Source organism: Oncorhynchus mykiss, chromosome 18 (genome assembly GCF_013265735.2).
Source record: "Oncorhynchus mykiss isolate Arlee chromosome 18, USDA_OmykA_1.1, whole genome shotgun sequence".
Lineage (NCBI taxonomy): Eukaryota > Metazoa > Chordata > Actinopteri > Salmoniformes > Salmonidae > Oncorhynchus > Oncorhynchus mykiss.
Window position 1 is genome coordinate 4,688,219 of NC_048582.1, and position 16,558 is coordinate 4,704,776.

A 16,558-nucleotide genomic window follows, 5' to 3' on the forward strand; every position below is an offset into this window, starting at 1 on the left:
TGCAAGCATTGCAAAGCAATCATTAGCCTGCTATTCATTGGAGTGGCTCTGTGGTCTCAAGTCTGAGATTAAGGGGCTTTTTTCCTAGTTTAAAATTGTAACATTTCAGCATTGGCCGTGCTGTCAATGGAGTTTGACTTGTACCGCGCTCAAATCAACTTAACTCGGTACTGAAAAATCTGACTTGAGTGAGTTCAAGACAACTGGGAACTCAGGGAAAAACAAGCTACGACTTGGAAAATACGTTTTGAACTTTCATCCAACTCGGAATTGTAAATTGGGAACTCGGGCCTCTTTCTACAGCTACGACCTGAAAATCACTGACGTCATCATTTTTTTCATGAGTTCCCAGTTGTCTCTAAAGCACCATAAATCCAGAGAATGCCAGACTTTGATGACAAAATATTCCCACGACTGAACCTTCTTGTTCAAGAGATCACAGCACAACAAGGTGAGTCAAACAATGTCTTGTATGCTGCTGCATAAATTATGTAATATGCCATTGTCTGCATATATGCCCCTTTATTTATCCTACGGTTCTGACTTGGTGTACAGAGAGAACACTAAGAACGGTCCATGTTCTGAATTCTGTCACTTTGCATTTCAAAAGGGCTGCACAAATAGTTATATTGACTCTGTCCTAGCTCGCTCATTAATGTCTTAATCGAAATTACAGATTTTCTCTAATTCGCTTTTCGTCCCCTTATGCCATAGTTTGTACATCTCAATTGTCTGTAGAAACCACATTTGTTTAAGTCAGTCAGCCATGTTTTTTTAAAAGGATGAATGAACTGTTTCGTTGCCAGACAAGGCTCCGTTGATAGCCAGGTGTAGAAGTGGTAAGTTGTTGGGACTATGCTGTTGGGTCAGCTTTATGTAGGCCCTAACAGTTTGTGGGCACCATTATTGTGCAATTAATGTATTGTTAAGTATTGTGTTGTGTAGTGGCTTTGCTGGCATGCATCCCACTTTTTAACTGAATCATTATTTAACAATTCAAGTAATTTAAGAACATATTCTTATTTACAATGACGGCCGACCCTGGCCAGACCCGAACGATGCTGGGCCAATGTGCGCTTCCCTGTGGGACTCACAATCATGGCCGGATGTGATTTAGACTGGATTCGAACCAGGGACTGTAGAGATGTCTCTTGCACTGAGATGCAGTTTCTTAGACAGCTGCGCCACTCGGGTGCCCTTAAAAGGTTTGCGCCCAACGTGGGGCAGGAGTTTAATGGCACAAGCGGGGAGCCCAGCCAACAGAGATTTGAGAAATGTGTTGGTATTCTTCCCCAGAACTGTGCCTCGCCACAAACTTGTCTCGGAGTTCGACGGACAATTTCTTCGACCTCATTACTTGGTTTTTGCTCTGACTTGCAATGTCAACTGTGGGACCTTATATAGACAGGTGTGTTCATTTTCCAATCATGTCCAATCATTTAAATTTACCACAAGTGGACTCCAGTCAAGTTGTAGGAACGTCTCAAGGATGATCAATGGAAACAGGATGCACTTAAGTTCAATTTTGAGTCTGAGGAAAGGGTCTGAATACTTATGCAAATAAGGTGTTCATTGTTATAAATTTGCTAAATAAATTAATTTGATGCATTTTATAAATTTGATAAATTCGCTTTGTCATTATGGGGTATTGTGTGTATATTGATGAGGGGTAAAAAAATGCATTTAATCAATTTTTGAATAAGGCTGTTAAGAAACTAAATGTGGAAAAAGTCTAGGGATGCCCTGTACATGCTTTAAATGTCAAATTTAAGGATCTGAAGTGGTAAACACAATGGCATAAAGGAAAATGCATGTCCAATGGTTATCTCTGTATTAGTATTATCCACATTTAAACACCTAGGTAGAGTAGTAGTTCCCCTTGCTCTGCAAGTGCCGCGGCTTTTGTGGGGCGATGGGTAACGATGCTTCATGGGTGACTGTTGTTGATGTGTGCAGAGGGTCCCTAGTTCGCGCCCGAGTATGGGCGAGGGGACAGTCTAAAGTTATACTGTTACATATACAGTCTGACAGCGCTCTGAATTTACGAACGCCCAAGCGCACTCTGGCACTCCAGATTGAATTTAAGACCACATCCATAATTTAAAAATAAAGTATTTGTGTTTGGTGAGTCCGCCAAATCAGATGCAGTAGGGATGCGCGAATTTAAATGTTATCCTGTCCTGCTAATCATTCAAAATGTAACGAGAACTTTTGGGTGTCAGGGAAAATGTATGGAGTTGAAAGTACATTATTTTCTTTAGGAATGTAGTGGAGTAGAAGTTGTCAAAAAATATCAAAAGTAAAGTACAGATACCCCCAAAAACTACTGATGTGGCATTTAAATATTTGTACTTATGTACTTTACACCACTGATTGCAGGGAATACTGACTGAAGATGTTCCTCCCTACGAGGCCCATGAGACTGTGTAGGGATGTGATTTGAATCGGACTGTGACTGAACGAGTGGGATGTTGTTATTTATCTATTTATGTATTTTGTTTTGATGTCGTTGTTCCCCCTCCCCTTTTCCGTAAAGGAAATGTATTTTCTTCTACAGTTTATTAACCTTACAGTAGGTGGCGGCAGACACGTTATATATATATATGTGTAAATGTCAGTATACCAGAGAAGAAGATGACGCTGCTGCGCTATAGTAGTGGGGAACAGGAAGTTCCGGGTCGAAACGACAGAACTGTGTTGTGAAGTCGATAGTGGTTGTGTCCGTTTGTAATGTATCATTGTAGGTATGTAATAGCATGTTTACACTTTCTAATGTCGAGAGAATATATAACACGATAGGTAACAAATCCGTCAATGTATTATCACGTTTGGTAAAGGATTTAATTGTATGTGTTATTTTGGGGTCACCGAGTGAGTGAAGAACGTGTTAAAAAAATGTACGTAAAATGTGTAAAGAAATAATTTACAAGTCACATAACTAGACTTTGGGTTTGTCTGAGTGTATGTACATAATTTCGTCAAAGTCATTTCATAAAGATTCCACTGATTTGAGTTCGTTTTTACATGTTCTTGGTTTTGTGTAAAATGTTTATGAGCTGGTAAATAGCCTCGGCCGAACCATCCTGTTCTCGCGAGTTTACATACACTGTTTCGTTAATGAAAGCTCGCGAGATCGAGATGGTTCGGACGAGGCAAGTCAAATGGCGGGAACGATTTCGGTCGTCTTTCTATGAGTTTATTCGTGGTGAAATGGCGACATGAGGCTGTGTGATAGCTTCCCTCTATTTTGACACTAACTGAAGTTATCCTTCACCATTTGAAGAGAGAGGCCAACTGCATGGAATGGCGTCGATTAATGGGGATGAATCGGAGCACGTGTCAAACTCATTCCATGGAGGACCAAGTGTCTGCGAGTAATGTGTTCGAGTGGAAAGTTGGGATGGTGTTTGAGAAGACCACAGGGCCTCATTTACACCCTCATTAACCAAGGCCATAACAAGAGGTGAAGTTAAACTGGGATGCAGCCTTGTATATGAGAACTTGTTCTGAACGAGCCTACCTGGTTAAATAAAGGTGAAATAAAACATTGGTTCAGGTTCAGCAAGGGAAGATTCTTCAAATGGAAAATCATAATGGGACGAAGCTCAGAAGCCATGACCCTGGAGCTGATGCTACATTTAAGGGAGTAATAATCTCGGAGGTCCCAATATCTATGTCCATGGATGATATTGTTAAAGAACATGTGAAGGGAGACAGAGTGGTTGAAGCCTAAAGGTTGATCAGTAGGAAAGAGGGTTAAAGAAGTGAAAGCTTATCAGTGCTGTTGAGGTGTTAGAAGGTTTTGTCTGGAAAAGTACAGAATAGGATTCCTTAGCTTCAATGTCGGTGATTTTGACCCAGCCTCACCAATCAACCAATCAAATGTATTTATAAAGCCCTTCTTACATCAGCTGATGTCACAAAGTGCTGTCCAGAAACGCAGCCTAAAACCCCAAACTGCAAGCAATGCAGGTGTAGAAGCACAGTGGCTAGGAAAAACTCCCTAGAAAGGCAGGAACCTAGGAAGAAACCTTGAGAGGAACCAGGCTATGAGGGGTGGCCAGTCCTCTTCTGGCTGTGCTGGGTGGAGATGTTCATAGATGAACAGCAGGGTCAAATAATAATGGTGGTTGTCGAGGGTGCAACAGGTCAGCACCTCAGGAGTAAATGTCAGTTGGCTTTTCATTGCCGATCATTGAGTTTCTCTACCGCTCCTGCTGTCTCTAGAGAGTTGGAAACAGCAGGTCTGGGACAGGTACCACGTCCGGTGAACAGGTCAGGGTTCCATGACAGCAGGCAGGACAGTTGAAACTGGAGCAGCAACAGTGAATCATCAGTGTTTTTAAATGCCAAAGAATGGGACATGTAGCTGTTGAGTGAAAAGATGTGCCAAGTGTGGTGGGGAACTTGATTACGGTGAATGTTGGAGCAATGTGACTGTTAAGTGTTGCAATTGTGTGGAGGACAAAGAGCAGCATTTGGTGGATTCCAGGTGCAGAGAGATGCTCAGAGTAATAGAATCTGTCTTGATGTATCATATGCAGAGGCTGTAAGATAGACTGGTGGAACTACAGTGCAGACTGATGGAGCTTCCATGGCTGGTCCCGTAATAAGAGGACCTACTGTCAGACTGATGGAGCTTCCATGGTTGGTCCTGTAGTAAGAGGACCTACTGTCAGAACTGGTCTTTCTACTAGTCCTGACATGGTTTCGAGGTCTGTTCAGAAATCTTGTGCCCATAAATGTGCTGTGACAAAGGATGCTTTAATTGTGAATAAAATGTACTTCATAGCATTCATTGGTTAGCTTATCAACAACTTGGAACTGCAGCAGAGTTGTTGGGGGTAACAGATGTTACTGTCGGTATGGTTTTTGATAAGCTGGATAACCTGGGCGTGGGTTCTCAGCATGATATAAACCCCAATGTTTGCAAACACAGAAAGGGATCTATTGATAAAGTTTATTGGGGGGTGTGGGAGGGTTTTTGGGGAAGGGGAGGGTGTGGTAGAGGTTAATAGGGATTTATGTGGGATTTAGGAAATCTACGATAGATTAAGTGCCCTTATGTTGTGCAATTTAAAATGTGTACTTTGTGTCTAATGTGAATGAAGTTTTGTCAGGGATTAGCAACCTGATCTACTGAAATTAGATAATTGATCAAGAAAAAATAGAAAATATTTTTACAGAGTAAAGTGCCAGAACTGTCAAGAAAATAACTTTTGTGTCCGTTTGTCTTTATTACTACAGACCGACTCAGATTAAGTCTGAAGCCGGTAACATCAACAGTGAGGACAAACCAATCCTGTCTCTCTCCTTCCACACTGAGTAGAAACCTACAGTCACTGGGTACTGATAGTGACAGTGGAGCCCAGTTTGCACTGCAGGATCCAGAGATGGCATCAGTGAAGCTGGAAGACTGCAGTCAAACACTGGAGCTGAATGTCAACATTAAAGATGAAGAAGAGGTGGAGAAGATTAGGACAACTGTTAGTCATGGTAAGAGCTGGTTCTATCTATAAGTTATCTTCATATATTAGACCTCCATAAGTTATGACCAGTCTATTGCTAGGTTGAATTCTGTAATTCTGACATCACACATCCTTGAACAACTCAAGACTTCACAGCGAAGCAAAACATTTAAAAACTTGTCACGCCTGCCTTTGCGCAGGCATTGTCTCAAGAACGTTGAACATGTTTAATACCCTCAATCACCAAGTTAGGCATACCTCATTTCAAAATAGGCCATGGCATCATCACTGTCAATATTGAATTATAATTTGTTTGCTGCACAGAATATCAGATCTCAACAACGATTGGAGAAGTGTTGAACATAACCAGTAGACTACCACATCCTGATGATTTATATCTGATACATATATATTTAATATGTCAAGTTGTAGAAACATCTCAAGGATGGTCAATGGAAACAGGATGCACCTGAGCTCAATTCAAAAGTTTGGGGTCACTTAATACCAGTCTCAACGTCAACAGTGAAGAGGCGACTCCGGGATGCTGGCCTTCTAGGCAGAGTTGTAAAGGCCAGTTTTATTGCTTCTTTAGTCAGAACCACAGTTTTCAGCGACATAAATTCAAAAGTTTTTTTTTTTTTTTTACCCCTTTTTCGTGGATTCCAATTGTTAAGTAGCTTCTATCTTGTCTCATCCCTACAACACCTGGGCTCGGGAGAGACGAAGGTTGAACGTCATGCGTCCTCCGGTGCACAACCCAAACAAGCCGCACTGCTTCTTAACCCAGAGTCTCTGGTGGTACAGCTGGCGCTGCAGTACAGCGCCCTTAACCACTGCGCCACCCGGGAGGCCCTCAAAAGGGTTATCAAATTATCAATTAGCCTTTTAAAATGATCAACTTGGATTAGCTAACACAACGTGCCATTGGATCACAGGAGTGATGGTTGCTGATAATGGGCCTCTGTACGCCTATGTAGATATTCCATAAAATATCTGCCGTTTCCAGCTACAATAGTCATTTACAGCAATAACAATGTCTTCACTGTATTTCTGATCAATTTGATGTTATTTTAATGGACAATCAATGTGCTTTTCTTTCAAAACAAGGACATTTCTAAGTGACCCCAAACGTTTGAACAGTAGTGCATATTTCATATGTTTCATAAATCATCCCTGTTTCTGTTGGTGTTGTAAAACAGGAGAGTGAGACCAAATCATGGACGCTGGACAGAGTGTAATCAAGTATAGCAAAAAGGCAGTTTATTGAGTCAAAATATATCTTGTCCTGCAGTTTAACGTGCACGGACTCTATTCCTTTGGCTCAGAAGGAGTCAGCCCAGAAAGGGGTGCTTAGCCAGAGTTTACAGCAGAATGTATACACAGAATAATGTAGGTGGAGTCTCGTCGTGTTGGTCTTCTGACTGGTCCCGAAGAGTTGGAGGCGGGCCTGCTCTAGCCAGAGCAGGGGCGCCATTGGTGCACAGCAATGTCCTTTGCTCTTGGCACCTGACCAATGGGGGGGGGGGGGGGGGGGGGTAGAGTGTGAGTGTACAGTGCTCATGAAATGAATGTGTGTCAAGGAAGCGTGGATTTAGGGGATGGTAATGTCTGCTTTAGGCTCAGGTGTTTCCTGTCTTTGCAGGAGTGCATGCAAGGGTCAATGTCAGTGAGATAGTTTGGCACTCTAAGCTCGTTAGTGTTGCAGGATGTTCTTTGTAGTTTACAGGGGAGTATATTTGCGTGATGGCAGCTGTGTGTCCTTCGGATAATCATGTTATTGCACGTAGGCTCTAGACTTGACTGAGGACACTGAGCCCAGAGTTATCTGAGGACATCCGGTTTAACCAGAGCATTGGCCTGCTAGTAATGCTTGATATTAGATTATTTATATAACATTTCCAAGGATGATCAATGGAAACAGGGAGCATCTGAACTCAATTTTGAGTCTGTCTTGTTCTTCTGTTTTTAATTTTTTTTAAATAAATTTGCAAAAATCTCTAAACCTGTTTTAGCTTTGTCATTATGAGGGTGTGTAGATTGCTGAGGATATTTTTTTATTTAACTTTAGAATAAGGCTGTAACATAACAAAATGTGGAAAAAGTCAAGTCATGTGGAAAAAGTCAATTTTTGGTACGTTACAGCCTTGTTCTAAAATTGATGACATGTTTTTCCTCGTCAATCCACACACAATATCCCATAATAACAAAGCGAAAACAGGTTTTCAGAAATTCTTGCAAATGTAAAAAAAAATTACAATTGCTTATTTATGTTTTTAAGTTTTCAGACCCTTTGCTATGAGATTATCCTTGAGATGTTTTTACAACTTGATTGGAGTCCACCTGTGGTAAATTCAATTGATTGGACATGATTTGGACAGGCACACACCTGTCTATGTCAGGTCCCACAGTTGACAGTGCATGTCAGAGTAAAAACCAAGCCATGAGGTCGATGGATTTGTCTCAGAGACAGGATTATGTTGGCACAGATCTGGGTACCGATACCGAAACATTTCTGCTGCATTAAATGTCCCGAAGAACACAGAGGCCTCCATCATTCTTCAATGGAAGAAGTTTGGAACCACCAAGACTCTTCCTAGAGCTGGCCACCCGGCCAAACTGAGCAATCGGAGGAGAAGGGCCTTGTTCGGGGAGGTGGCCAAGAACCCGATGGTCACTCTGACAGAGCTCCCGAGTTCCTCTATGGAGATGAGAGACTCTTCCAGAAGGACAACCATCTCTGCAGCACTCCACTAATCAGGCCTTTATGGTAGAGTTCCCAGACAGAAGCCACTCATCAGTAAAAGGCACATGACAGTCCGCTTGGAGTTTGCCAAAAGGCACCTAAAGGACTCTGACCATGAGAAACAAGATTCTCTGTTCTGATGAAACCAAGATTGAACGCTTTGGCCAAGACAACTTGGGAGTGGCTTCGGTACACGTTTCTGAATGTCATTGAGTGGCCCAGCTAGAGCCCGGACTTGAACCCGATCAAACATCTCTGGAGAGACCTGAAAATAGCTTTGCAGAGACGCTCTCCATCCAACCTGGCAGAACTTGAGAAGATCTGCAGAGAAGAATGGGAAAAACTCCCCAAATACAAGTGTGCCAAGCTTGTAGCTTCATATCCAACAAGACTCAAGGCTGTAATCGCTGCCAAAGGTGCTTTAATAACTATTGTGTGAAGGGTCTGAATACTTACGTAAATGTAATATTTCAGTTATTTCTAAAAAACTGTTTTTGCTTTGTCATTATGGGGTATTGTGTGTAGATTGATGAGGGGAAAAAAACAATTTAATCAATTTTAGAATAAGACTAATGTAAAATAATGTGGAAAAGGTCAAGGGGTCTGAAGAATTTTTGAATGCATTGTAGACGTTATTTCATGCTACTAAGACTTGTATGGATGACACCAGTATTGCCAGCATTTGTTTTATTCACTGGGCTATCTGGAGTGATCAGAGTGTAGACTAAAGAAGTGAAGTAGACAAACTGCCAGTGTTTTTTGAAGTTCTATGAAATGAGTCTGTGTAGTTACTAACCCTTTGTCACGAGAATTTCTACCCCAATGTTCTAACTGAACTATTTTATAACTCCATCTGTATCCTAGAGGTTGTACTACCCAGTTTTAGAATAGTTTGATTCTCATACAGCCTACTGAAATGAATACATACACTACCGTTGAAAAGTTTAGGGTCACTTAGAAATGTCCTTGTTTTTGAAAGAAAAGTATGTTTTTTTTTGTCCATTAAAATAACATCAAATTGATCATTAATACAGTGTAGACGCTGTTAATGTTGTAAATGACTTGTAGCTGGAAACGGATGATTTTTTAAAATGGAGTATCTACATAGGTGTACAGAGGCCCATTATCAGCAACCATCACTCCTGTGATCCAATGGCATGTTGTTAGCTAATCCAAGTTTATCATTTTAAAGGGATAATTGATCATTACAAAACCCTTTTGCAATTATGTTAGCACAGCTGAAAACTGTGGTGCTGATTAAAGAAGCAATAAAACATTCCTTTTTTAGACTAGTTGAGTATCTGAGTCATTTGTTGGTTCGATTACAGGCTCAAAATGGCCAAAAACAAAGACCTTTCTTCTGAAAGTCATCAGTCTATTCTTGTTCTGAGAAATGAAGGCTATTCCATGTGAGAAATTTCCAAGAAACTGAAGATCTCGTGCAGTTCTGTGTACTACTCCCTTCACAGAACAGTGCAAACTGGCTCTAACCAGAATAGAAAGAGGAGTGGGAGGCCCCGGTGCACAACTGGGCAAGAGGACAAGTATTTTAGAGTGTCTAGTTTGAGAAACAGACGTCTCACAAGTCCTCAACTGGCAGCTTCATTAAATAGTACCCGCAAAACACCAATCTCAATGTCAACAGTGAAGAGGCGACTCCGGGATGCTGGCCTTCTAGACACTATTCTGGTTAGAGACTGTTTGCGCTGTTCTGTGAAGAGAGTAGTACACAGCATTGTACGAGATTGTCAGCCGTTTCCAGCTACAATAGTCATTTACAACATTAACGATGTCTACACTGTATTTCTGATCACTTTGATTGGACAAAAAACGTGCTATTCTTTCAAAAACATGGACATTTGTAATTTTAGAATTTATTCATTTATTTCACCACTAATCGTAGTGTATTTAAAAATAAAATAATGTTTAACCTTTGTTTAACTTTCTTAGCATACTGGTTATTGTCCGGAATTTCACTCTGAAGTTTCTAAAACTGTAAAAATAATGTCTGTGGGTATAACAGAATTGATATGGCAGGCGAAAACCTTGAGGAAAATTAATCCGGAATATTTATTTTTTGAGGTCACCGGTTTTTTCAATGCTTGCCTATGGGATATTCAAATTGATAGGACCCAGATTGCAGTTCCTATGGCTTCCACTAGATGTCAACAGTCTTTAGAAAGGGTTTCATGCTTGTTTTTTGAAAAATTTGTATTTGTAGTTTTTCCAAGATGTCCCCCGTTTCGAAAAGTAGTCATGTTGCACGCATCAACGAGAGTGCGCTCTTCTTATTTATCTTTGCTATTGAACACACTATTCTCCATCTTAAATATTATTGTTTATTTACATATTAGAATACCTGAAGATTAATTAGAAACGTTGTTTGACTTTTTTGGACGATCTTTACCGGTAACCTTTAGGATTCGTTTGTGTGCATGTTGAACGAGTGACCTACTGAATCAAGCGCGCCATTTAAACTGATATTTTTGGGATATAATGAAGGACATTATCGAACAAAACGACCATTCATTGTGTAGCTGGGGCCCTTGGGATTGCAATCAGAGGAAGATCTTCAAAGGTAAGTGATTTTTTAAATTGCTCTGTGATTTTGTGACACCTGTGCTGGTTGAAAAAGTATTTTGATTTGGGGTGCTGTCCTCAGAAAATCGCATGGTATGCTTTCTCCGTAAAGCCTTTTTCAAATCTGACAACGCAGTTGGATTAACAAGAAGCTTTTAAATTATGTCAGACACTTGTATTTTCATGAATTTTTAATATTCCGATTTTTGTATTTTGAATTTCGCGCTCTGCAATTTCACCGGATGTTGTCGTCGGTGTCTTGCTAGCGTTTGGATATAGGCATGTCAGTTAAGAACAAATTCTTATTTTCAATGACGGCCTAGGAACATTGGGTTAACTGCCTTGTTCAGGGGCAGAACGACAGATGTTTACCTTGTCAGCTCGGGGATTCGATCTTGCAACCTTTCGGTTGCTCAAACCACTCTGCTCTGTCCCCCGGTATGGCCAGAAGAGGACTGGTCACCACTCTGAGCCTGGTTCCTCTCTCGGTTTCTTCCTGCTTTCTAGGGAGTTTTTTTGTGGCCACTGTGCTTCTACATCTGCATTGCTTGCTCTTTGGGGATTTTAGGCTGGGTTTCTGTTAACCTCTCTGGGACCGTTTGGGACGCAAGCGTCCCACCTTTCAACTGCCAGTGAAACTGCAGGGTGCCAAATTCAAAACAGAAATCCCATAATTAATATTCCTCAAACATACAAGTATTTTACACCATTTTAAAGATAAAATCCTCGTTAATCCAACCACAGTGTCCGATTTCAAAAACGCTTTTCGGCAAAAGCAGAACATATGTTATGTTAGGTCAGAGCCAAGTCACAGAAAGCATTCAGCCATTTTCCAACCAAAGAGTGGAGTCACAAAAAGCAGAAATATCGATAAAATAAATCACTTACCTTTGATGATCTTCATCAGATGACACTCCTCGGACATCATGTCACACAATAAATGTATGTTTTGTTCGGTAAAGTTCATATTTATATCCAAAAATCTGAGTTTACATAGAGCGTTACGTTCAGTAGTTCCAAAACATGCAGAGATTTTTGCAGAAAGCCACATCAATTACAGAAATACTCATAATAAATGTTGATGAAAATACAATAATTATGCACGGAATTATTGATACACTTCTCCTTAATGCAACCGCTGTGTCCGATTTCAAAAACACAGCATAATCTGAGTACGGCACTCAGACAACAAAATCAAGCCAAAAAAATGTCTGCCATGTTGGAGTCGAGATGTCAGAATAACATGATAAATATTCACTTACCTTTGATGATCTTCATCAGAATGCACTCCCAGGAATCCCAGGTCCACAATAAGTGCTTGTTCTGTTCGATAATGTACATCATTTATTTCAAAATAGCTCCTTTTGTTGGCGCATTCAGTACACAATCTAAACTCACCAAGCGCGTTCACTAGTTTCAGACGAAAAGTCAAAAAAAGTTATGTTACAGTCCGTAGCAACATGTCAAACGATGTTTAGAATCAATCTTTAGGGCGTTTTTAACATAAATCTTCATTAATGTTCCAAACGGACAATTCCTTTGTCTGTACAAATGAAGTGGAACGTAGCTACTAAGGCTGTGGCACTCTGCCAGACCACTCACTCATAGAGCCCTTATGAGCCCCTCCTTTAGAGTAGAATCCTCAAAACAGGTTCTAAATACTGTTGACATCTAGTGGAAGCCTTGGGAAGTGAAAAATAACTAACATCACACGGTATCTTCAATAGGAGCTGAGTTGAATAACTACAAACCTCAGATTTCCCACTTCCTGGTAGGATTTTTCTCAGGATTTTGCCTGCCATATGAGTTCTGTTATACTCACAGACATCATTCAAACAGTTTTAGAAACTTCAGAGTGTTTTCTATCCAAATGTTCTATTTATATGCATATTTTAGCTTTTTCGGCTGAGTAGCAGGCAGCTTAATTTGGGCACGTTTTTCATCCAAGCTACCCAATACTGCCCCCTACCCCAAAGAAGTTAACTTCACTGGGGTAGGGGGCAGCATTTGGAATTTTGGATGAAAAGCGTGCCCAAATTAAACTGCCTGCTACTTGGGCCCATAAGCTAGGATATGCATATAATTACTCGATTTGGATAGAAAACAGTGTTAAAATAATGTTAAAATAATGTCTGAGTATAACAGAACTGATATGGCGAAAGCCAGAGAAATCCAACCAGGAAGTACTATTATTTTGAAAGGCTGTTTTTCCATTGAAAGCCTATCCACCATACAAAGACCCAGTGGAAATCTGTCTTCCTAAACATGTGACCAGTCTTTAGGCATTGTTTCAGATCTCTATGGCTTCCTCAACATGTGACCAGTCTTTAGGCATTGTTTCAGGCTTTTACTCTGAAAAATGAGGGAGATACACCGCTTTCAATGAGAGGACAGTGGAAATTTCCATCCATATGAGCCAGACACATGATCGAGAGCGCGCATTTCTTGTTTACCTTTTTCCATTGACGAAGCTTTTGTCCGGTTGAAATATTATTGATTATTTATGACAAAAGCAACCTGAAGATTGATTTTAAACATCGTTTGACATGTTTCTACCATCTTTTATTGTACTTTATGACTTTTCGAGAGTGCGCTTTGTGCCTTTGGATTTCTGAACTAAACGCACCAACAAAACGGAGGTATTTGGACATAAAGATGAACTTTATCGAAGAAAACAAACATTTGTTGTCTAACATGGAGACCTGGGAGTGCCACCAGATGAAGATCATCAAAGGTAAGTGATTCATTTTAATGCTATTTCTTTCTTTTGTGAAGCTCTCCTTGGTTGGAAAATGGCTGTATGGGTTTCTGTTTCCAGTCGCTGAACTAACATAATCGCAGAGTGTGCTTTCGCCGTAAAGCCTTTTTGAAATCTGACACAGCGGTTGCATTAAGGGGAAGTTTATCTGTATTCGTATGTTTAACACTTGTATCTTTTATCAATGTTTATGATGAGTATTTCTGATGTGGCTCTATGCACTTTCACCGGATGTTTGTTTGAGACAATGCATTTCTGAACACAACACACCAATTTCAAATGGGGTTTTTGGACATAAAGATTAACTTTATCGAACAAAACACACATTTATTGTGTAACATGAAGTCCTGTGAGTGCCATCTGATGAAGATCATCAAAGGTTAGTGATTAATTTAATCGCTACTTCTGACTTTTATGAGACCTCTCCTTGGCTGGAAAATGACTGTATGGTTTTCTGTGACTAGGTGCTGACCCAACATAATCGTTTGGTGTGCTTTCGCCGTAAAGCCTATTTGAAATCGAACACTGTGGCTGGATTTATAAGAAGTTTGTCTTTAAAATGGTGTAAAATAATTTTAATTATGGAATTTGAACCAGACAGGTTAAGCACTTTGTGACAACTACTGATGTAAAAAGGGCTTCATAAAATACATTTGAATAACATGTATATCACACCAAGTGACTGTTTTTTCTGATGTTCACACAGGATACCATGTTGAGACATTCTCCACATCCAGAGAGCAACAGCAGGAAGATCAGAGAGCTAAGAGGTCTCATCACTGCCCACATTGTGAAGAGATTTTCCCATTTCTATCAAAGCTAAAAATACACCTAAAAATACACACAGGAGAGAAGCCTTACTCCTGCTCTGACTGTGGAAAATGTTTTAAAACATCAAATGAGCTAAAAGTTCATCAGACAACACACACAGGAGAGAAGCCTTTCTTCTGCCCTGACTGTGGAACTAGTTTCTCTCAGCTTTACCACTTAAAATCACATGAACGTATACATACAGGGGAGAAGCCATACTCCTGCTCTGACTGTGGGAAATGTTTTAAAACATTATATGAGCTAAACGTTCATCAGAGAACACACACAGGAGAGAAGCCTTATTACTGCTCTGATTGTGGAAAAAGTTTTAAAACATCAAATGAGCTAAAAGTTCACCAGAGAACACACACAGGAGAGAAGCCTTACGTCTGCTCTGACTGTGGGGCGAGTTTCTCTCAGCTGGGCACCTTAAAAACACACCAACGTATACACACAGGAGCGAAGCCTTACGTCTGCTCTGACTGTGGAACTAATTTCTCGCAACTTTCCAACTTAAAATCACACCAAAGTATACACACAGGAGCGAAGCCTTATTCCTGCTCTGAGTGTGGAACTAGGTTCTCTAAATTTTCCATCTTAAAATCACACCAACGTATACATACAGGAGAGAAGCCTTATTCCTGCTCTGACTGTGGAAAATGTTTTAAAACATCAAATGAGCTAAAAGTTCACCAGAGAACACACACAGGAGAGAAGCCTTATGTCTGCTCTGACTGTGGAACTAGTTTCTCGCAACTTTCCAACTTAAAATCACATGAACGTATACATACAGGAGAGAAGCCTTTCTTCTGCTCTGACTGTGGGGCGAGTTTCTCTCAGATGGGCACCTTAAAATCACACCAACGTATACACACAGGAGCGAAGCCTTATTCCTGCTCTGACTGTGGAAAATGTTTTAAAACATCAAATGAGCTAAAAGTTCATCAGACAACACACACAGGAGAGAAGCCTTTCTTCTGCCCTGACTGTGGAACTAGTTTCTCTCAGCTTTCCCACTTAAAATCACATGAACGTCTACATACAGGGGAGAAGCCATACTCCTGCTCTGACTGTGGAAAATGTTTTAAAACATTATATGAGCTAAAAGCTCATCAGAGAACACACACAGAAGAGGAGCCTTATTACTGCTCTGATTGTGGAAAACGTTTTAAAACATCAAATGAGCTAAAAGTTCACCAGAGAACACACACAGAAGAGAAGCCTTATTCCTGCTCTGACTGTGGAAAATGTTTTAAAACATCAAATGAGCTAAAAGTTCATCAGACAACACACACAGGAGAGAAGCCTTATTCCTGCCCTGACTGTGGAAAATGCTTCAAAACATCAACTGAGCTAAAAGTTCACCAGAGAACACACACAGGAGAGAAGCCTTACGTCTGCTCTGACTGTGGAACTAGTTTCTCGCAACTTTCCAACTTAAAATCACATGAACGTATACATACAGGAGAGAAGGTTTTCTTCTGCTCTGACTGTGGGGCGAGTTTCTCTCAGATGGGCACCTTAAAATCACACCAACGTATACACACAGGAGCGAAGCCTTATTCCTGCTCTGACTGTGGAAAATGTTTTAAAACATCAAATGAGCTTAAAGTTCATCAAAGAACACACACAGGAGAGAAGCCTTATTCCTGCTCTGACTGTGGAACTAGTTTCTCGCAACTTTCCAACTTAAAATCACATGAACGTATACATACAGGGGAGAAGCCATACTCCTGCTCTGACTGTGGAAAATGCTTCACAACATCAACTAAGCTAAAAGTTCATCGGAGAACACGTACAGGAGAAAAGCCTTACTCCTGTTCTGACTGTGGGGTGAGTTTCTCTTGACTGGATACCTTAAACACACACCAACATATACATAAAGGAGAGAAGCCATACTCCTGCTCTGTTTGTGTAAAATGCTTCAAAACAGCCACCGAGCTAATAGTTCATCAGAGAACACACGCATGAGAGAAGCCTGCTTACGTCTGCTCTGACTTTTTCGTGAGTTTCTCTCACCACAGCAACTTAACACACCAATGTAGTCACACAGGAGAGAAGTCTTACTCCTGCTCTGTGGAAGGGTGGGCGTGTAACTCAAACTTCTAGCCAAAGGCTGCTGTGTTTAGAATCTCATCAAGGAGGACTGTAGCATTTTAGCTAATCAGCAACTTTGCAACTACTTACTACTTTTTAGCT

The 16,558-nt window shown here is 40.6% G+C and overlaps 2 protein-coding genes across 13 annotated transcripts in view; one reads left to right on the forward strand and one right to left on the reverse strand.

Annotated features, from left to right (window-relative positions):
- Nucleotides 1-16,558, reverse strand: part of LOC110516275 (zinc finger protein 501) — a 200,752-nt gene that overhangs the window by 104,414 nt on the left and 79,780 nt on the right. The window lies entirely within an intron of this gene.
- LOC110516278 (oocyte zinc finger protein XlCOF6.1-like) overlaps nucleotides 1-16,558 on the forward strand; it is a 94,203-nt gene that overhangs the window by 34,178 nt on the left and 43,467 nt on the right. For 5 of the 12 annotated variants that reach the window (XM_036951109.1, XM_036951110.1, XM_036951112.1 and 2 more), the window contains 2 exons: nucleotides 5,248-5,496; nucleotides 14,256-16,228. The exons of 1 other annotated variant lie outside the window; for it this stretch is intronic. In XM_036951109.1, coding sequence (XP_036807004.1) covers nucleotides 5,248-5,496; nucleotides 14,256-16,207 — 2,201 coding nt within the window. In that variant the 3' untranslated portion in view covers nucleotides 16,208-16,228. Of the gene's footprint in view, nucleotides 1-2,623; nucleotides 2,898-3,283; nucleotides 3,464-4,220; nucleotides 4,716-5,247; nucleotides 5,497-14,255; nucleotides 16,229-16,558 lie in introns of those variants that run through there. 6 more of the 12 variants (XM_036951129.1, XM_036951122.1, XM_036951113.1 and 3 more) reach the window with 5 other exon arrangements.